The following is a 23,340-nucleotide window of genomic DNA, read 5'->3' as shown; positions in this document are numbered from 1 at the left end:
GAATACTTTTGCAAGGCACTGTATATGTACAGTTGAAGTCGGAAGTTTACATACACTTAGGTCGGAGTCATTAAAACTTGTTTTTCAACCACTCCACAAATTTCTTGTTAACAAAGTATAGTTTTGGCATGTCTGTTAGAACATCTACTTTGTGCATGACACAAGTAATCTTCACAACAATTGTTTACAGACAGATTATTTCACTTATAATTCACTGTATCACAATTGCAGTGGGTCAGAAGTTTACATACACTAAGTTGACTGTGCCTTTAAACAGCTTGGAAAATTCCAGAAAATGATGTCATGGTTTAGAAGCTTCTGATAGGCTAATTGACATTATTTGAGTCAATTGAAGGTGTCCCTGTGGATGTATTTCAAGGCCTACCTTCAAACTCAGTGCCTATTTGCTTGACATCATGGGAAAATCAAAAGAAATCAGCCAAGACCTCAGAAAAAACATTGTAGACCTCCACAAGTCTGGTTCATCCTTGGGAGCAATTTCCAAACGCCTGAAGGTACCACGTTCATCTGTACAAACAATAGTACGCAAGTATAAACACCATGGGACCACGCAGCCATCAGACCGCTCAGGAAGGAGACGCGTTCTGTCTCCTAGAGATGAACGTACTTTGGTGCGAAAAGTGCAAATCAATCCCAGAACAACAGCAAAGGACCTTGTGAAGATGCTGGAGGAAACAGGTACAAAAGTATCTATATACACAGTAAAACTAGTCCTATATCGACATAACCTGAAAGGCCGCTCAGCAAGGAAGAAGCCACTGCTCCAAAACCGCCATAAAAAAGCCAGACTACGGTTTGCAACTGAACATGGGGACAAAGATCGTACTTTTTGGAGAAATGTCATCTGGTCTGATGAAACAAAAATAGAACTGTTTGGCCATAATGACCATCGTTATGTTTGGAGGAAAAAGGGGGAAACGCTTGCAAGCCGAAGAACACCATCCCAACCGTGAAGCACGGGGGTGGCAGCATCATGCTGTGGGGGTGCTTTGCAGCAGGAGGGACTGGTGCACTTCACAAAATAGATGGCATCATGAGGAAGGAAAATTATGTGGATATATTGAAGCAACATCTCAAGACATCAGTCAGGAAGTTAAAGCTTGGTCGCAAATGGGTCTTCCAAAGTTGTGGCAAAATGGCTTAAGGACAACAAAGTCAAGGTATTGGAGTGGCCATCACAAAGCCCTGACCTCAATCGTATAGAAAATGTGTGGGCAGAACTGAAAAAGCATGTGCGAGCAAGAAGGCCTACAAACCTGGCTCATTTACACCAGCTCTGTCAGGAGAAATGGGCCAAGATTCACCCAACTTATTGTGGAAAGCTTGTGGAAGGCTACCCGAAACGTTTGACCCAAGTTAAACAATTTAAAGGCAATGCTACCAAATACGAATTGAGTGTATGTAAACTTCTGACCCACTTAGGAATGTGATGAAATAAATAAAAGCTGAAATAAATCATTCTCTCTACTATTATTCTGACATTTCACATTCTTAAAATAAATTGGTGATCCTAACTGACCTAAGACAGGGAATTTTTACTAGGATTAAATGTCAGGAATTGTGAAAAACTGAGTTGAAATGTATTTGGCTAAGGTGTATGTAAACTTACGACTTCAACTGTATATATACAGTGGGGGAAAAAAGTATTTAGTCAGCCACCAATTGTGCAAGTTCTCCCACTTAAAAAGATGAGAGAGTCCTGTAATTTTCATCATAGGTACACGTCAACTATGACAGACAAAATGAGAAAAAAAATCCAGAAAATCACATTGTAGGATTTTTAATGAATTTATTTGCAAATTATGGTGGAAAATAAGTATTTGGTCAATAACAAAAGTTTCTCAATACTTTGTTATATACCCTTTGTTGGCAATGACACAGGTCAAACGTTTTCTGTAAGTCTTCACAAGGTTTTCACACACTGTTGCTGGTATTTTGGCCCATTCCTCCATGCAGATCTCCTCTAGAGCAATGATGTTTTGGGGCTGTCACTGGGCAACACGGACTTTCAACTCCCTCCAAAGATTTTCTATGGGGTTGAGATCTGGAGACTGGCTAGGCCACTCCAGGACCTTGAAATGCTTCTTACGAAGCCACTCCTTCGTTGCCCGGGCGGTGTGTTTGGGATCATTGTCATGCTGAAAGACCCAGCCACGTTTCATCTTCAATGCCCTTGCTGATGGAAGGAGGTTTTCACTCAAAATCTCACGATACATGGCCCCATTCATTCTTTCCTTTACACGGATCAGTCGTCCTGGTCCCTTTGCAGAAAAACAGCCCCAAAGCATGATGTTTCCACCCCCATGCTTCACAGTAGGTATGGTGTTCTTTGGATGCAACTCAGCATTCTTTGTCCTCCAAACACGACGAGTTGAGTTTTATTTTGGTTTCATCTGACCATATAACATTCTCCCAATCCTCTTCTGGATCATCCAAATGCACTCTAGCAAACTTCAGACGGGCCTGGACATGTACTGGCTTAAGCAGGGGGACACGTCTGGCACTGCAGGATTTGAGTCCCTGGCGGCGTAGTGTGTTACTGATGGTAGGCTTTGTTACTTTGGTCCCAGCTCTCTGCAGGTCATTCACTAGGTCCCCCGTGTGGTTCTGGGATTTTTGCTCACCGTTCTTGTGATCATTTTGACCCCACGGGGTGAGATCTTGCGTGGAGCCTCAGATCGAGGGAGATTATCAGTGGTCTTGTATGTCTTCCATTTCCTAATAATTGCTCCCACAGTTGATTTCTTCCAACCAAGCTGCTTACCTATTGCAGATTCAGTCTTCCCAGCCTGGTGCAGGTCTACAATTTTGTTTCTGGTGTCCTTTGACAGCTCTTTGGTCTTGGCCATAGTGGAGTTTGGAGTGTGACTGTTTGAGGTTGTGGACAGGTGTCTTTTATACTGATAACAAGTTCAAACAGGTGCCATTAATACAGGTAACGAGTGGAGGACAGAGGAGCCTCTTAAAGAAGAAGTTACAGGTCTGTGAGAGCCAGAAATCTTGCTTGTTTGTAGGTGACCAAATACTTATTTTCCACCATAATTTGCAAATAAATTCATAAAAAATCCTACAATGTGATTTTCTAGATTTTTTTTTCTCAATTTGTCTGTCATAGTTGATGTGTACCTATGATGAAAATTACAGGCCTCTGTCATCTTTTTAAGTGGGAGAACTTGCACAATTGGTGGCTGACTAAATACTTTTTTTCCCCACTGTATACCTTTACTGGGATACCATCCAGAGTAATAGCTCTGTGTTGAGGGAATAATGGAATATTGTGATGATAGTTTTGGGTTGTCATACTTTGTGTGGTTGCTGTATCTTGATTTGAAAAGTCTTGTATGAGGACAGATTGTCGGACGTATTGCCAGTGACTCATCTGGGGCACAACAGACTCTTATTATTTTTCTCCCTCTCTCTGTGTGTCTCATCTCTCCCTCCTGTGTGCGTGTGCGTGTGTATATGTGTGTCAATGTGTTTGCCTGCTGACAGCCTACAGTAAAGACCAGGTGGACATTGCTACCCAGGGCTGGTTCATCGGGCTGATGTGTGCCATTGCTCTCATCATCCTCATCCTCCTCATCGTCTGCTTCATCAAGAGGAGTCGCGGAGGCAAATACCCAGGTAAGGGTTAACAGAATTGAGGCAAATACCCAGGTAAGAGTTAACAGAAGGGAGTTAAATACCCAGGTAAGGGTTAACAGAAGGGAGTTAAATACCCAGGTAAGTATTAACAGAAGTGAGTTAAATTCCCAGTTAAGGGTTAACAGAAGGGAGTTAAATACCCAGTTAAGGATTAACAGAAGGGAGTTAAATACCCAGGTAAGAGTTAACAGAAGGGAGTTAAATACCCAGGTAAGGGTTAACAGAAGGGAGTTAAATACCCAGGTAAGGATTAACAGAAGGGAGGTAATTACCCAGGTAAGGGTTAACAGAAGGGAGTTAAATACCCAGGTAAGAGTTAACAGAAGGGAGGCAAATACCCAGGTAAGAGTTAACAGAAGGGAGTTACATACCCAGGTAAGGGTTAACAGAAGGGAGTTAAATACCCAGGTAAGGATTAACAGAAGTGAGTTAAATACCCAGGTAAGGGTTAACAGAAGGGAGTTAAATACCCAGGTAAGAGTTAACAGAAGGGAGTTAAATACCCAGGTAAGGGTTAACAGAAGGGAGTTAAATACCCAGGTAAGGATTAACAGAAGTGAGTTAAATACCCAGGTAAGGGTTAACAGAAGGGAGTTAAATACCCAGGTAAGGATTAACAGAAGGGAGTTAAATACCCAGGTAAGGGTTAACAGAAGGGAGTTAAATACCCATGTAAGGATTAACAGAAGGGAGTTAAATACCCACGTAAGGGTTAATAGAGAAGTGCTAGTAACACAAGGGAGTTACATACCCAGGTAAGGTAATGATGTGGGGTGGGAGTGGGTCAAGCTCCAATGTAAGATTTTACAGGTCAAACATAAATGTAAACGTAATGGGTTATTCAATTGGGGAGAGCAGCATCCATGTAAATTCCAAGGCCTTGGTGGAGCTTTGAATACATGTTCAGTAATCATGTTTGTCTTTTTGGCTTGATCTCTCTTCAGTGCGAGAAAAAAAAGATCTCCCTCTGGACGCAGTGGATCAGAAAGGAGAGGACGGATCATTTGACTACCAGTAAGGATTTTTCTTGAATACTAATATTTCTCAAAGTTTGTGGAACTATGTTTTATATGGCCCAATGTTCCCCTGGGGGGTTAAATATGTGTTGCACCAATCAGTGAACGATCCATTTATGTAGATGTTCCATTGTAACACTGTGTAGTAATTAGAGCTAGGTATGACTGAATCATGCAGGCTTATATAGAGGGGGATTTAGTAGGCCTTTGTCTGGTTGGTTTACTTATGTATGTGAATACTTGTCATCATGATTATCATGTATGGTGTTCAGGCTTAGGATAATGCGTAGTAGTGTTTATCTGCATGTACTGTATTTAGGACATGGACTCTTAGGTCTTGTAATGCTTGTGGATGTTATGACAGGAGTTAGTACAGTGAGGGAAAAAAGTATTTGATCCCCTGCTGATTTTGTATGTTTGCCCACTGACAAAGACATGATCAGTCTATAATTTTAATGGTAGGTTTATTTGAACAGTGAGAGACAGAATAACAACAAAAAAATCCAGAAAAACGCATGTCAAAAATGTTATGAATTGATTTGCTTTTTAATGAGAGAAATACGTATTTGACCCCCTCTCAATCAGAATGATTTCTGGCTCCCAGGTGTCTTTTAAACAGGTAACGACCTGAGATTAGGAGCACACTCTTAAAGGGAGTGCTCCTAATCTCAGCTTGTTACCTGTATAAAAGACACCTGTCCACAGAAGCAATCAATCAATCAGATTCCAAACTCTCCACCATGGCCAAGACCAAAGAGCTCTCCAAGGATGTCAGAGACAAGATTGTAGACCTACACAAGGCTGGAATGGGCTACAAGACCATCGCCAAGCAGCTTGGTGAGAAGGTGACAACAGTTGGTGCGATTATTCGCAAATGGAAGAAACACAAAAAACGGTCAATCTCCCTCGGCCTGGGGCTCCATGCAAGATCTCACCTCGTGGAGTTGCAATGATCATGAAAACGGTGAGGAATCAGCCCAGAACTACACGGGAGGATCTTGTCAATGATCTCAAGGCAGCTGGGACCATAGTCACCAAGAAAACAATTGGTAACACACTACGCCGTGAAGGACTGAAATCCTGCAGCGCCTGCAAGGTCCCCCTGCTCAAGAAAGCACATATACAGGGCCGTCTGAAGTTTGCCAATGAACATCTGAATGATTCAGAGGAGAACTGGGTGAAAGTGTTGTGGTCAGATGAGACCAAAATCAAGCTCTTTGGTATCAACTCAACTCGCCGTGTTTGGAGGAGGAGGAATGCTGCCTATGACCCCAAGAACACCATCCCCACCGTCAAACATGGAGGTGGAAACATTATGCTTTGGGGGTGTTTTTCTGCTAAGGGGACAGGACAACTTCACCGCATCAAAGGGACGATGGACGGGGCCATGTACCGTCAAATCTTGGGTGAGAACCTCCTTCCCTCAGCCAGGGCATTGAAAATGGGTTGTGGATGGGTATTCCAGCATGACAATGACCCAAAACACATGGCCAAGGCAACAAAGGAGTGGCTCAAGAAGAAGCACATTAAGGTCCTGGAGTGGCCTAGCCAGTCTCCAGACCTTAATCCCATAGAAAATCTGTGGAGGGAGCTGAAGGTTCGAGTTGCCAAATGTCAGCCTCGGAACCTTAATGACTTGGAGAAGATCTGCAAAGAGGAGTGGAACAAAATCCCTCCTGAGATGTGTGCAAACCTGGTGGCCAACTACAAGAAACGTCTGACCTCTGTAATTGCCAACAAGGGTTTTGCCACCAAGTACTAAGTCATGTTTTGCAGAGGGGTCAAATACTTATTTCCCTCATTAAAATGCAAAACAATTTATAACATTTTTGACATGCGTTTTTCTGGATTTTTTTGTTGTTATTCTGTCTCTCACTGTTCAAATAAACCTACCATTAAAATTATAGACTGATCATGTCTTTGTCAGTGGGCAAACGTACAAAATCCGCAGGGGATAAAATACCTTTTTCCCTCACTGTATGTGTTAGATCTAGCAATTAATGTGTTCAGTAGTATATATATTTGTTGGTGAGTGATTGTCTTTTGCTCATTCCAGGTCCTACTGATCTGTCTCCACTCATTTTTCTCTGTGGGGAATGAGACACTCTCTGTCCACCTTTTACTGATTAATTAACTCTCTAACTTAACCGTCAAGTCAGCTGTAACACACTCCAACTGATTACTCCCTCTAATCTCCTGGTCCTACTTTATTGAAATAATGCTAAAAACCCATGTCCTTAGTGTACACACTTAAACGTATAGCGACTGTTTGCCACCTAATTCATAACTAAAGTACATAGAGAAGCATCCATACACAGCCTGTCTGGTGTGTGTTGTTGCGGTGGTAACACACAAAACCTTTGGCCAAGTCAGCATCATTAGTGATGGTTGCTAAAATGGTTTCCAAAGTAGCTATGACCTTTGACCTCTCACATGACCAAAGCTAATTCCTGAGTAGAGATACCTTCTCAGGTGACCCTTATCCACTGTTGCCATGGTGATTATCATATTACCGCTGACAGTGTCTGAAGAACTTTAGAACTTCAGAATGACAGGACGTGCCCCTGTACTCTGCCTCCTGTAACACAACACAACCTGTAACCCAAACCCCTAACTTTTCTTATGAATCTGAAATGGAACATGGCACCTTCATTTACCCAAGCTTTGGGGGCACCTTCTATCTAGACCAGTTACAATGGATTAGGCATGTATATTTAGAATAATTTTAAGAGATTTTATTAGTTCTGCTTTTTGAAAGCATTACGAGCCATAAAATAATATATATATTCACCGGATAGGTGCAGTGAATTGTGTCGTTTTACAGGGTCAGCCATAGTAGTGCGGCGCCCATGGAGCAAATTAGAGTTAAGTGCCTTGCTCAAGGACACATTGACAGATTTTTTGTCTTGACAGCTCGGGTATTCAAACCAGCAACCTTTCAGGTTACAGGCCCAACGCTCTAAACGCTAGGCTGCCTGCCACCCTGCAAGCAGGCATTACAAGCGTTACACCATGAAAAATTTATGAAATCATTTGAACAGTGTTGTTGTAGGTGTTTATTCTACTTGACATCACAGTACTGTGGTCTTAAAATGTTAAGTGTTTTTAAAAGCACTTGGATGTGTAGTGTGATGTTCAAAGGTGACATCAACCATTATCACTTGTGTGTGAGCAGTGCTTTGCTGTAATGTTTATAACAAGTGGCATGTCGACAATGGAAAACCAAAGCAAGTCCCTGCTCTCGTCTCTAATCAATGTCTATTAATATTACCCTCTTTCCTACAGTGAAGGTCATTGCTAAGCTCACACGGTGACACACTCAATAGCACTGGCACTAATCCCTTTGTCTACCTAACTCACACGTTGTCTTGGTGTATGTGTACGTGCATATTTGGGCGTCTGTGCGTGTGTGTCTGTGTGTGAGTCTGTGCGTGTGTGTGTATAAGCGCAAGTGTGTGTGTGTGTGTGTGTGTGTGTGAAGGGTGAGTGTGTCTGTGTGGCGTGTACGTGTGTGTGTGTGTACTCTCTGGCTCTCATACGCTTGTGTGTCACCTGGAGGATGTCTCCTTCCTCCCTTCCTTCTCTCTCGCTCTCTACTCTCTCTCCTCTCTTCACGTCTCTTCCCTCTCTTCTCCACGCTGAAATGGTCGTCTGTCCCTGACAGGAACGAAAATGAGAAGGAAAACGAGAACAGGTACTTTGGTTTTGGCACGGCATCCTCCTCCCGGCCTGCGCATGTCTGGGGCAGATACTCCCCTCCAGACTGGGGGGCTGCCTGCGGGTTTGGGGGTGAGATTAGGGGAGTTCGGGGTAATAGTGGGGATGCGGAAGTGAGGCAATAACTGTGACCTTAGATCATGGTCTATGACCAACTTCACCCTCCTCCCTTTGCTCCCTTACTGTTTCTGGAGTGGAAGGGGAAAGTGGGAGATGGGTGGTGATGGGTGGGAGATGGGTGGGAGATGGGTGGTGGAGGTACACCAGCCAATTGAGATATCTCAGTTCCCGGGGTGTCAAACGTGACTAGGGCGCAGCTGAGACCCTCTGGGTAGTGTGAATCCACAGAGGGAAGTGAGAAGAGTGTTGTTTCTACACAGCTAGACCTTCTGGCAAGGCACTTCAGAAATATCTAGCTAAACTGTAGCTAATTAACAAAAGCTTCTATAATCAGTCCCTGACTCTTTGGGTCTATAGTCTTCTTCCATAAAATTAGGTCAACTTTCCCTTCAAGGCAGGTTAGTGAATAGGACAATCCCACTTCAGGGCTAAACCATGTTATGCGTCACCAGGCTACCTTGGCCTAACCTTAAGGCTAAGATGATCTATTGCCCTGGCTATCCTTGGCCTAACCTTAAGGCTAAGATTATCTATTGCCATGGCTATCCTTGGCCTAACCTTAAGGCTAAGATGATCTATTGCCATGGCTATCCTTGGCCTAACCTTAAGGCTAAGATTATCTATTGCCCTGGCTATCCTTGGCCTAACCTTAAGGCTAAGATAATCTATTGCCCTGGCTATCCTTGGCCTAACCTTAAGGCTAAGATAATCTATTGCCCTGGCTATCCTTGGCCTGGCCATGGCTGTTCCACACCTGCTACCTCACAAGCAGAACAATAGCCATTACAATAGGAAAAATTACTTAAGCCTAGGGCTGTTCTGGACCTGTTCAATACAGGCCTCTGGTGGAGAGTTGTCTTGGCAGGGACCAGATCTATCCATGGGTTGTTCAGGGTTAAGAGCAGCGAGTGTTCAATATGGGGCAAGTGAGGCTAATCATAGCTGTGGTTTAAGCATCACCTCAGGCTCATGATATTCAAGGGAGAAAAGCGTATTAGTGTTCAGGACTCCGCTGAAATGCGCAGACAGTGAGCCAAGGCTCCACACTGTGAAAGCCTCTTCTCATTACCAGTCTGCAGGATATCACAGAGTTAGAAAAGCAGCTTTCTGAGTACCACAGGCCTCACTTTAGATCCACAGCTGTAGAGTCACTAATCTCAATATACTCTGAAAGTGTCAATTTAATCAGGCAATACAGTGTCAGGTAAATCCAGGTAATTTGCAGATGAGAGAGAGCTAGAGAGAGAGAATATGCAGGAAGTTCTTAACTTTCCCCAGAGAGCCGTCAAGCGTTTCATGGATCAGGTAAGTGATGTGGTGATCCTGAAACTGATTGTGAACACTGAGAGGTCCTGAACCCTTTGTCTCTGTCGAGGCTTTGATCGTGTTTTCCTACCCTTAAGGTTAATTGCTTTGTTTTTCTTCCAACAGCTGACATTTCAAAATGCAGCAACCACCAGGTGCAGAGGTGAAGGCTGAGGACGGAAATCAATTTGGGTTGAAGTGAGAGGGAGGGAGGGAAGAAGGTGTAGGGTAGAATCTGATGGAGAGAGGGTTTAGGGAGGGATGTTGGAAGGTCTTCCGTTGGAGTTTGACACCCTTGTGGAACCAATTTGGGGAATAAGTAGCAGAGAACCTTTGCAACATGTGACAATAAAGCCTTTGTATGCAGATAAAATATCAACGCGTACAACACTATTTCCTTTCCTATTTCCTTGCTACATGATGACATTCACTGCTGCTCACATCCAATAAACAAATGTTTATTCTGTCCCGTTTCGGTTCATTCGACCTCGGCCTTCAAAAGGATCAAACTGACAGATACACTACAGGTCAAAGGTTGTAGAACACCTACTAATTCAAGGGTTTTTCTTTATTTTTAAAAAAAAATTTACATTGTAGAATAATAATGAAGACATCAAAACTATGAAATAAAAAATATGTAATCGTAGTAACCAAAAAAGTGTTAAACAAATCAAAATATATTTTATATTTGAGATTCTTCAAAGTAGCCACCCTTTACCTTGATGACAGCTTTGCACACTGGCATTCTCTCAACCGGCTTCACCGAGAATTATTTTCCAACAGTCTTGAATTAGTTCCCACTTGTGCTTTTCCTTCACACTGTGGTCCAACTCATCCCAAACCATCTCAATGTGGTTGAGGTCGGGGGATTGTGGTGGCCAGGTCATCTGATGCAGCACTCCATCACTCTCCTTCTTGGTAAAATAGCCCTTACACAGCCTGGAGGTGTGTTGGGTCATTGTCCTGTTGAAAAACAAATGATAGTCCCTCTAAGCCCAAACCAGATGGCAGCGAACAAGTGCTCAGCACATGTGGGAACTCCTTCAAGACTGTTGGAAAAGCATTCCTCATGAAGCTGGTTGAGAGAATGCCAAGAGTGTGCAAAGCTGTCATCAAGGCAAAGGGTGGCTACTTTTTTGGTTACTACATGATTCCATATGTGTTATTTCATAGTTTTGATGTCTTCACTATTATTCTACAATGTAGAAAATAGTAAAATAAAGAAAAACCCTTCAATGAGTAGGTGTTCTACTACTTTTGACTGGTACTGTACATGCCAAGTATCGACCATATATTGTGTTCCCCACAGGTTATGGAAAATTTGCTCTTTTAGTGTTTCTCCAGTAGGTTTCCTGAAGGAGAAAGCCTCCACTTCTATGTCAAAGATAATAAAACAAAAACATTCCAGTAAATATTACAGTAATGTCCGCAAAAACACTACAGTAAATTGTACAGTATACAACAGTCTGAAAAAACACTACATTAATTACTATAGTATATACAGTTTTCTTTTACTACACTATTTATACTATAGTTAACTGTTAATACAACAGTATAATACAGTATGCTACATTATACTACAGTAAATACTACAGTATAATACTGTATCTTACATTATAATACAGTAAATACTACAGTATTCACTGTAGTATTTTTGCAGACTATAGTATTTTTTCATGTGGGGGAGTACTTTTCGTAATATATTATGTATAAACCCTTTGTATATTATAGGCCTAGTGATTTGACAGTTCTTTCTCTGCATGTGCGTGACTCTATGGCAGCGGTGGCCAACCCTGCTTCTGGAACGCCGCAGTGTGCAAGCTTTTGTTCCAGCCCAGCTTTAACACACTTGATTTAACGTTCTGTGGTGTGTACATTGAAGACCGTGATTGGTTGATTGTTTGAATCAGGGGTGTTAAAGCTGGGCTGGAACAAAAGCCTGCACCTTCTGCAGCTCTTCAGGACGAGGTCTGGCCAGCCCTGGACCATGGTGTATCCATTTTGACTGTCTGTGGCTTGAGACGCCTTCAATAGCCTGCATCTGTCCATTCATCTCTCCATAGAGGGCTTTTTTTTCAAGTTGAAGAAGGTTCAAGCCTCACGTAACACCATGGACCAGAGCTAGCCTTGATGCACCTCATGACCAGATAGATAGAGATCCCTTTTTCCTTTGGCTATGTAAAACCTAATTCTAGGGCTTTTTGTTTGGTATCCTATGATTATTGTTGCTTCATCTGTGTTTTTGTTTGTTTGATGTCATAGTAGTAATATGGCACAACTATGTTTGGGCACCCAAATGTTTTTGACCCACTATTAAATATGATTTTAGGACTATATCACTCAGATATATTAGCAATTCAAGATTTCATTTAAGATCTCATTTTCAGTCTGTGTGTTTATTCAGTCTGTGTGTCTGTTCAGTATATTTGTCTGTTCAGTGTGTTTTTAGCCATCTCTGTTTTTTGTTCTTCCTCCCCTTACGTATTTTTCCTTTGTCTTTCTGTTCTGGTTTCTGTTCCCATTGGGCCAAATCAAGTTGTTCCTTCAAAAGGTATGGAAGGAGTAGAAGCCTGTTCTGCACAGTGCACACCACAACCAGAATAACCCTGAAGTAATATGCATTATTTACTTTGAGATCGCTCAGAATTCTTGCATTGGATTTTAATCGATTAATATCTAATCACAACCGGTTGCATTGACTAAACATTGACCATTCTGTTTTCAATTGAATCAAAGTCGTACCTCAAACATATTATTCTCACTAAGGCTTAACCAACTAAAATCCTAATTTCCAAGATATTGTTGATTCCAGTCATGTTGAAGTAAGCGGAGGTGGAAAGTAACAAACTGATGTTGACATTTATGTAATTGATTTCTCTAGTCCAATTGATATGTTAATTGAGCTGGATAATATTAATCTTTATAGAAAAATGCTCAAATAACAAAGATTAAACAGTTTGTTTTGAAAGTAGTTTCAGACACTGCAGCTTATTTCAGTAGAATAAAGTATTCCCAGTTACTTTTTCCACCTTTGCTCCTTTCTTAAAAGATAATCTAATCAGATAATTGAATCATTCTACACCCTCTCATTCTAAAGAGGTTTAAAGTCAAAGAACACTTGGACTTTTATACCTCCTCTAAACCCTCTGGCTCACTAATATTGCTTGAGCGATAAGGTCAACACACGAAAGCTGGGAAACCTGCGACTAGAGCCGAGTTTTTTAAAACGACTTTGCCACTCTGGTAGATTTATTCAATTACACTTAGAGATGTAATCTTCAAGCATTTCACTGCTACTGAGGTGTGGAGATGTCCTCCTAATTTAGCTTTAATACTCCTCTCTTGAGTGAATTTAGAACTATGGACAATAGTTTCGTATTTGCCAGCTGCTATGCTTCTCACCTTATGGTTCGATAAATCTTAGTGAATTTGAGGGTTGTGAACATCTAATAAGTTAATTTCTACATTCTGCTCAGGTCTACTAAAAATCAAGGTTGTCATTGTCCATGCCTGTATAAGGCCAACGTCTATATACGCTATTGTATGAATGATAGTGAGTTCTAACACTCCTGATAAATCCCTCTCTTAGTATATTAATCGATTAAAACATAAAAAAACATCTCCCGTGCAGTTATCCAGTTTCTTCTCATCTATTTCACTCTCCCTCTCTCTCTCTCTCTTCTCTGGTCTACTTATCTTCTCTAGACTCTCTCTCACTCTCTCATGTATGATAAGATGGCGGCGCTGAGGAGAGCGCACGTCTTGCCAGTTCCTGCTTGACATAGCTTTTTGTATTGCTTTTTCTGCGTTCACTATTACTTTGTTTGCTCAGAATGTTTGTGCAATATTCCTACGACCGACAAACACTTCTGGATCGTGATCTGAAGCTACACACTTCTCTCTCAGCCTCCCAGATCTGGGATACTACATTCGCTCCTTTGTTCCCCGCACAGCGGACTTACCTGTTGCTCCTGGCTGAGATGATTGAAGGCAAAGCCGGCAACAAAGAAAATGAAGGGAAGGGGTACTCCTAGCTAGGCTGAAAAGACAGGCTACAAGGCCTCCTCTTCCTACACTCTTAGAGAAAATAGGTGCTATCTAGAACCTAAAAGGATTCTTCTGCTGTCCCCATAGGATAACCATTTGAAGAACCCTTTTTGGTTCCAGGTAGAACCCTTTTGGGTTCCATATAGAGTCCTTTATACAGAGGGTTCTACATGGAACCCAAAAGGGTTCTGCCTGGAACAAAAAAGGGTTCTACCTGGAACCAAAAATAGTTAACCTATGGGGACAGCCAGGGAAGAACCCTTTTGGAACCCTTTTTTCTAAGAGTGTAGTATCCTGATGGTTAATGTCCAATCGCTGGAAAATCAACTTTGAGCTCAGAGCAAGGCTTCAATCACAGACGGACATCAGGGAAGGCTGTGTCTTTGTTTTTACAGAGACATGGCTTACGGGAAACTCACTTGACTCTGCTATTCAACTTGACGGCGTTTACATTTTCCGTATGGATCGTATTGCGGCTTCTGGTAAGAGTAGGGGAGGTGTATGCTTCCTCATCAACAATTCCTGGTGTACCGAAGTTAAAAACATCTCGAGCTCCTGTTCACCCGACCTGGAGTTCCTGATGCTAAAATGCCAACCCCACTATATGTCGAGGGAATTCATGTGTATTATTATCACAGCTGTGTACATACCGCCACAAGCAAACAGCAAGGTGGCACTCAGCGAACTGTACAATAACATTAGCCTGCAAGAATCCTCTCACCCGGAAGCAGTCTTCGTCGCGGGAGATTTTAACCAAGCAAATCTTAAACAAATTATTCCAAAGTATCGCCAACATGTATCCTGCCTCACGAGAGGACCATGCTGGACAATCAGTACACAAACATCCATGATTCGAACAAAGCAATCCCCCGCCCCCACTTCGGCCAATAAGATCACGTCTCTGTGTTCCTACTCCCTGCCTACAAGCAGAAACTCAAGAGGGAGCCACCAACACAGAGAATTGTGAGGCGCTGGACAGAGGAGGGAGACTCAATGCAGCAGGACTGTTTTGAGAATACTGATTGGAATATTTTCAAAAATTCATCCACCCAGAACTCATCCATTAACATTGAGGAATATACATTGTCAGTCACAGGCTTCATTGGGAAATGTGTTGATGATGTTGTACCCACAATACCAATCTGGACATACCCCAACAAAAAACTCTGGAAATCCGTACCATGCTGAAAGCCGTAGTGCAGCATTTAATGTCAGCAGAACGAACCCCACGACTCGGTGGCATGTGTACGAGCTCCGCAAATCCATTAGTTTGACAACTCAGACTGGGGACGCATGTGGCATGGAGTACAGGCTATGACTGACTACAAAGGCAAATCCAGCGGTTTGGTGCCCACCGAAGCCTCCCTCCAAGCTTTGAGGCAGACAATACACATCCATCCAGGAAGGCTCTCACTGCTCTGGATGACCAGGTGCTTTCGCTCTCCAAGGCTGACGAGAGGAAAGATCTCAAGAGGGAATATTCACAAAGTCACCAGCCCAGATGGCATCCCTGACCGCATCTTCAGAGTGTGGCTGCCCATCTCACAGGTGTCTTCTGGGACATCTTCAACCTGTCCCTGTCCCAGGCTGTAGTCCCCACTTGCTTCAAGGAGACCACCATCGTTCCAATACCCAATAGGTCACATGCCCAAATGACTATCGCCCCGTCGCACTCACCCTTGTCATCATGACTTGCTTCGAGAGGCTGGTCATGGCCCACATCAAGGCCAGCATGCCAGGCACACTGGACCCACTCCAATTTCCCTACGGAAGATGCCATTTCCATCACTATTCACACGGCCCTTACACATTTAGATTTTAGTCATTTAGCAGACGCTCTTATCCAGAGCGACTTACAGTTAGTGAGTGCATACATGTTTAGTTTTTTTCATACTGGTCCCCCGTGGGAAACGAACCCACAACCCTGGCGTTGCAAACGCCATGCTCTACCAACTGAGCTACACGGGACTACACATCTGGACAAGAGGAACACCTATGTGAGAATGCTGTTCATTGACTACAGCTCAGCATTCAACACTATTGTTCCCTCCAAGCTCGTCACCAAGCTCAGAGCCCTGGGTCTGGACACAACCCTCTGCAACTGGATCCTGGACTTCCTGACGGGCAGACCACAGGCTGTGAGGATTGGCAACAACACCTCCTCCACACTTATAACCAACATCGACCAATCAGTCTATAGGGAGGAGGTAAGTGAACTGGCACATGCCCCGATCCACATCAACGGGACTGCAGAAGAGAGAGTCAGCTGTTTTAAATTCCTCGGTGTCCAGTCACCGATTACTTGATATGGACCAAGAGGGTGCAACAGCGCCTCTACTTCCTAAGGCGTCTGAAGAAATTCGTCATGCCGCCCCGGGTCCTCTCCAAATACACTGTTGAGAGCGTCCTGACCAGTTTCATCATAGGCTGGTACGGAAATTGCTCCATCCATGACCGAAAGGCCATCCAGCGGGTGGTTAAGACGGCCCAGTACATCACTGGGACCGTGTTCCCACCCATCCAGGACATCAACTTGAAACGTTGCCTGAGGAAGTCCCGCAGAATCATCAAGGACCCCACACACTCCAGCCACGAGCTGTTCACTCCCTTACCGTCGGGCAGACGGTATCAGAGCATGAGGTCTGATACCAACAGGCTCAGAGACAGTTTCTATCTACAAGCCATCAGACTGCTGAACACTGCTGGACTGACCGCCTGCACTGACTCTCTGCACCTTAGCACACATGCACTCACGCACACACAGACACACACACACTAATGCTACACACACATTACAACTGTTGCTACAGACTCGGTACGGTTGCCTTGGTAATTCTCGGTTGATGACCTGTGTGCTCACTTGACTTGGTGACTCTGCATGGAGCATGCACAGAGCCATGACTTCAGGTAATCTCTGTCAGATTATATTCCTATGTAGTTTGTCTACTAACTGGCCAGCCATGATACAGTACCACACCAGCAAATCACCAAAGAAAATGTCAACACAGTCTGGTTTGTAGATCGATCCTTTCTAGAGCCAAGAGAAATATTCAACACCTCCAAATATAATGGAAAGACTGTTGAAGAGCTAAATTTGCATCCTTTTCTCTTCCCTCTGCTCTGGTAATGCCTTTCTGCTGTTTGCTATCTGCCTGTTGTAAGAGTCTAGAGAGCTAATGTTGGTTGATAGCCCCTGTTCCCCTCTGCATGACAGTTCTCTCTCCCTACTGCAGAGGTAGAAGACATAGGGACATGTTCTGAACTGAGATACGCTCACCTACTGTAACTTGAGCTTTCACACAAATCGTCTAACCCCTGCAACACTCTGATTTGTGTGTGAGTTTGAGGTTAATGCACAGATCTCACATTAGAACATAGTCCAGACTGAGCAGCATGTGTATGGATGACATACAGCTTCCCCAATGACTCAGCGGTGCTGTGGCAGTTATTGTAGACTACAGTATTTATTTCAGCAAGCTTATATTATTGCACTCTGGTTGACCATTGCCAGTGTTTTTATATCATAGCTAAAGGCAAGTATCGATGTTGTTCCAAAATTGTTTTTCTGAAAGTGATTGTGTTCCAGTGTGAACTGAATGACCTCAGTTACAGTCTGTGCTGTTCTGTAAGAGAAAGGACAGCAGAAAACTACAGAATCAACACTTCTCTTGTTTACAGTTGTTCCCTTCCCCAGTTCTGCTCTTACCCCTGACCCCTATTCTCTCTCCCCCCTAACCTTTGGGACGGTAAGGACTCACTTGCGGTGATGACCGTGTCGATGACATCACAGGCGGAGTCTAACCTTTGACACTTTTACCCTTTGTAGCAGCGACGAGGACAACAAGCCTCTGCAGGGCAGCCAGAACTCTCTGAACGGCGGGGTGAAGGAGAGTGACGACAGCCTGGTGGACTACGGCGAGGGAGGGGACGGCCAGTTCAACGAGGACGGCTCCTTCATCGGCCAGTACACAGTCAAGAAGGACAAGGATGAGACAGAGGGCAACGAAAGCTCCGAGGCCACCTCACCCGTTAACGCCATCTACTCGCTGGCATAGCCCCCCCACCCGCCCGCCCCGGCCTGGGGATCTGAGGAGCTCCCCCTAGCGGTCGGAGGGTGCTATTACCACCACTACTACTACCACACACACACAAACACACACACATATGAATATTAATATATATATATATGAATCTATGAAAACACGTATGCACACGTAAACACACAGCGCCTGCCTGGAGACTGTTTGGCCTCTTTTAGCGGACGGAGAAACCATTCCTCTGAGAAATAAGGGGGTGTGAATGGAATGGAATGGAAGCTACTATATACAGTGAGCCAAGCCTTGATTGTCAGCTCCAGAAAACGGCTTGCCGAGGCAAAGTTTGGGAATCTTGAACAGTACCAGTTTCTCTATGCTCCTCCTCCTGCCCCTCACACAGACTTTAGTGTGCCTAAAGGGCTGGCCTCAAGTATAGAGGACTAAGAGGCAATGCAGAGGTTTTCAAGCATTTTGTGTGGCTCTTTTTTGTTTTCAACGTCCTCAGCTTTTCCCGCAACCCCCCTCTTCCTCCCACACATATCCTCACGCCCCCTGTGTCTTTACCCAGCATTCCTAGGGAAGGAGACACAGACGCTACTCCTGTGAACATATCAGCTATGGACCACCAATATAGCAGGATGTCGGCAGATATGTTTATCATATTGATATTTCCGCAAAGAGAGATCATTTTTGTTCACAACTGGTACAATAGATGAGTCATTTCAATATATGAATGCTGTAAACAGTGCTAGCTCGCCTTCTAGTGCGCTGCAAAACTATGCACTACCACCACCTCATGTTTTTGGTTAAAGTCTGGTTATGAATTCAATTTGGAGTTTTTCAGTGTTGATTCTCACAGGTTTAAAGAAGAATAACTTGCTTAATGAAATGGTATCGTTCCCTCCCCATCCTGCTGTGGTAAATGTACTTCTGTTTCACCTCCAAACTCAAGTCGTGTGAAGATATTCAAAATGGCCACAGCTATAGCAATGCCATTCCTGCCTCAAGCTTTTTTATAGTACAAGCCTCTACTATGTCAGTTATAAATGACATTTGAAAATAATATTTTATTTTCAAGCATGGTAGTACTTTAGTGCAAGAGACGAAGGAGAAGAAGCTTGGAGAGGAAGATTGCTCTGCTTGGTAAACTGCAACTGACTGTCTGTCCATCTCTATGGCAAATGGTGCTCCAAGGAGGTGACTCACTTCTTGTTTACTTCCTGTTTAGCATGGCTGTGATCCTTAGGCTAGGCTTGATCGGCACCTCTTTTGTCTGCTTCTTTTATAACTGATCTCATTATGGGACAGCCAGAATCTGTAGAGGCATGTCTTCACCCTCAAACCTCCAGAAATTATTTGGAATCATAATTGACTCTTGAAGTCAAAATAAAATGAAATACTTCTACAAAACATATTTAATGTCTTTGAATATAGGATACAGACAACTCTGTGAAGGTATTGAATGTCCCTGCAGATTCCGCCTGGCCCTAGTCATCATTGACATAGGAAGCCAGTATGTCAAGGAAGTGTGAAGAAGTTAGAGTGCATCGATACTGATACATTGGTGGACCGCCATTTTACCATTTGATCCTTTCAATAGTAGAACTTCCTTGATGTTTCACCTCTTGAAGCGGCAGAAAGCTCAACACCCACATTTACAACTTATTACAACAGCTTTACTAAAGTCTTTCACGTTAAATCAAATAGATCTTAGCTAACAAATTACAATTAGCTAAGAGAGGTCACATTGTATTTCAGATAATTATTTTATATTTTAATTTATTACATTATGTCGATAGCATTAATTAATATATTAGTAATTAACGTATTAATTGTTGAATACACATTTTTGACCAACTGAATTGATGGTATCACATCAGAACCAACTCTGAAAGCCACGATAAAGAACTGAACTGGATTTGTTATTGTACATAAGAAGAAGAAAATCTGCTGTATGACACATCTTTTGTTGCTATGGGTATTTTGCTGTAACCTAACAACATTGACTGTCACCATTAAAGAGGTTGTGTTGATCTATTCATTGTGCTGCTCTTCATGTTGAGTATTCATGTTTGTATTACTGTTATTATTCCATGTTGGTATTAGAATTGATTTAATATAACGTTTACCTAACACAGAAATGTAACATTGCTTATTTGTTTGACATACTATAACTGTACGTAGACGTAGGTCCTGAAACAATATGTCATTGTAAATATCTATCAGAAAAACTGCTTTATGAGTAAAGAAATAGTCACAAATCTGTATCCACCAAGCAAATGTACCTGGTGCATCCCAAGAATGATGTCATGTGCACCTTTGCAATATAGCTTTGATTACGATTGGGACTCAAAATTCTCAATTGATGTTGTCCCTAAGAACTTGCTTTGAAATTGTAATATATGGCTTGTGACTTGTCTCTTGGTCTTTCACTTTTCTGATCATCACTAATTCTAAAGAAACAGTTGAGAATAAACACTATGTTGTGGAACAGGTGTACAGTAGTCAGCCACTTTATGGTGTAAATAAAAATTGCTAATGAAATGTGTCATTGTAGCATTCTGCGCACACCTGTTCAATAGGTATGAAAAAAAGCATTTGCTGAGGTAACGGATAGCCAATTTTCCCCTATTTTGTTTGTTTTTGTATTGTTGTCTCTTAATAAGGCAAACCCAGACTTTCTCAAGGCTGCACAGACTCATTCTCCCATCATGACGTTCACCTAACATGCCTGCTGCTCCACCCCTCCTGGTGACAGCCCAGTGTCTGGTGGTCATTTTGAAAGGGATAGATTTGGTTGTGTGTATCACTTATTTAAAGAGATGTCTTGTGTCCTGCCCTCATCCTCATCTTAGACTTAAAAAAATATAATATACTGTATGGCAATTAACATCCTCTGTGAACAGGTCCTCTTTAAACCTTCTTTCTCCAGTATGTCAAAGCAAGTTTTGACCCATTTGTTTTTTATGTTGTTTCTTTGTGGTAAAGTTCACTGTGACCACTGGGTAGTGACTACAGTAGCCTACCATGCGCAGACACCTGACCACTGTATAAACATGAGGACACAGGAGGCCAGGAGTGCTGGCAGAGACACAATACAGTGCCTTTCCTGTTGCTATATGCTCTCCTCAACAACGCAAGACAAAGTGCACAGAGAGACAGTCCACTCACAAACCTCAAACAACCCTTAAAAACAGCTGAATCACAGAATGTTCGATGACGGATTTAGCCTTGAACTCACCGTTGTTTGAGTTCCGGTCGCGATACTGTACAAGCCCTTTCCCCTGACAGCCTTTCTCCTTTCCCTGTATGGATCATTAAGGGGGAATTAGTGAACTAGCTAGAAAACAGAAAATATAATAATGCATATTTGCTGATACACAGTGCTTTCTTGTATTTTTATTTGTTTGTGCGTGTTTACTGGAGGTGCATAAGGAGTAGTGTGTTTTTTTATTCTGTTTGTAATGTGTGTATCATAGACACCACTCCTCCCCAACAAGAGCAAATCACTTTTCAACTATCAAGGGGTAACAAAAATGTTAAAGCATCTATGTGCATTTTCACAGCTTTGAGTTCACTTGATTTGAGATTCTGCAAAAATTGGATTTTATTCATATGACGAGATGCACATAACAATTATAAAATTGATGCATGGATTGTTATTGTTCATATTCTTGTTATTTGGAATGATTTTAGTTCATTTTTATTTCTGCATTTTACTTTTACAATTATAAGTGTATCAAAGCAGCTCGTCCGTCTTGCTTCTACACTCAAAATAACAGCTTTTGTAAGGTACGTCTAATCAACCGAAAAATGGCATATTAATATATTCACCATGTATGCGTGTATGATGAGATGTTGCAACTTCTGCTAGAGACGCCTTCTTTATAGTAAAGCTATCTCTTTTTCTCTAACTCCTGGCTATTGTCTTTATCTTCTACTGTTCTGTCTATGTCAACACTACTTGTACTATTCATTCACTTCACAGAGTCTGGAAACTTCAAAATCCAGAAAAGTAATAGAAATTAATTTCCAATGTTTACTGAGTATATTTGTGCATCAGTAAATATACACATACAGGTATATATTATTGGAGCTTGATATAGTTTTATTATCAGTCTAGGTTTGGCATTAAAGGTTAAACACTACTACTTTTAGCCCACCAAACAGCCTTACCGTAAGTAACTTACTGATTTCAAATCAAATCAAATCTAATTGTATTTGTCACATGCGCCGAATACAAATCATTTAAGAGAAGCAGATTTATCTTCTGATGTAGGCCTAGAGTGGATTATACCATTCCTATTAAACTGGCAGGGCTACTGTTCTCCTGACAACAACCCCACAACACTGGCAAGATTAATACAATCAGCACAACAATAAATCAGCTGGCAGACCGAAAGAGAGAGAGGGAGAGTTGGAGTGGGCTAATGGCATGTTTTATTGAAGAAGGCTGAATACATTCTCCCTGCCTTGACCCCCACAAGGCTTGTAAATATTAATGTTCTAACCATGCCACCATACCACCTTTCTAAAGAGAGCCACAGACCACTCTCCTTAGCCTCTCTCTGTCAAATACGTCACCCATAAAAGCCATTAGTGAACGCATCTGTGTCTGGTGCTGCCGAAAACTACACTTCACCTGCTCATTCCCATGTCCCACGGTAGTGTTCTGGAATTACGCCCTCCTCTCTCTACATAAAGGGAATTAGGTTACTTGGATGCAGAGGGGGAAATTGAGATTTTACTGACAAATTGTGATTGCATTGTGTTCAGGTTTAACCAAGGCAAGGAGGACATTGCATTAGAGTCTGGAATTGGAGAACAGTAATCGTTCTATACGGCGGTTATAAGAGATGATGTATTATGATATCACGGCTAATGAGATTCCTCTAAGTAAATGTAATTGTTAAACATGAGACTTGTTTTTCTTTCATACATAACCATCTTTCTGTCCTGTAATTACCTTGGACCCATAACTTTGTCACATATATTCAAGCAGTATTACATTTCAGCCGTTTACAGTAGCAGCACACTGTAGCACACTCTCAGTCAGTTTATGCGTTAACCTCTCTGAATGAATGACTAAACTTAAGTTTAACCCTATCTCAAACCAAAACCCTAAGCTTAAGCACTCTGAATGAATGACAGCTAATATATGGCAAAATACTCCGTAATTAAAACGGCAACACACTCCATAATCTATAGACGCGCACCACAGACCATAATTAAAAGGGCACGACATGCCATAATTCTATTGTCTGCAGTTACGGCAAATGTTGCGTTGGTATTTTAACACTTTGGGCTCTATTCAACCTGTATCGCTGAAGCGTTACAGATTGCGCGATAGAAATGTAAAGGTAATTTCTTATTGAGCCGACATGCAGCGTTTACCGTGAATGCAGTCTCCGCTAACGCGGGAACATTACCTT

At 42.4% G+C, this 23,340-nt stretch overlaps 1 protein-coding gene across 1 annotated transcript in view; it reads left to right on the top strand.

Annotated features, from left to right (window-relative positions):
- The window catches only part of LOC311138663 (neurofascin-like), a gene marked incomplete at its 5' end in the record, with an annotated part of 50,473 nt that extends 28,651 nt beyond the window's left edge, over positions 1 to 21,822 (top strand). Inside the window, 3 exons of the mRNA XM_084173443.1 lie at positions 3,514 to 3,645; positions 4,611 to 4,680; positions 17,698 to 21,822. Of these exons, the coding sequence (XP_084029569.1) occupies positions 3,514 to 3,645; positions 4,611 to 4,680; positions 17,698 to 17,926 (431 nt within the window). The 3' untranslated portion in view covers positions 17,927 to 21,822. The remainder of the gene's footprint in view (positions 1 to 3,513; positions 3,646 to 4,610; positions 4,681 to 17,697) is intronic.
- Between the last annotated feature and the right edge of the window lie 1,518 nt (positions 21,823 to 23,340).

Source organism: Coregonus lavaretus, assembly GCF_964263955.1.
Source record: "Coregonus lavaretus genome assembly, chromosome: 12".
NCBI classification, from domain to species: domain Eukaryota; kingdom Metazoa; phylum Chordata; class Actinopteri; order Salmoniformes; family Salmonidae; genus Coregonus; species Coregonus lavaretus.
This window is presented reverse-complemented; position numbering and strand designations above follow the sequence as displayed.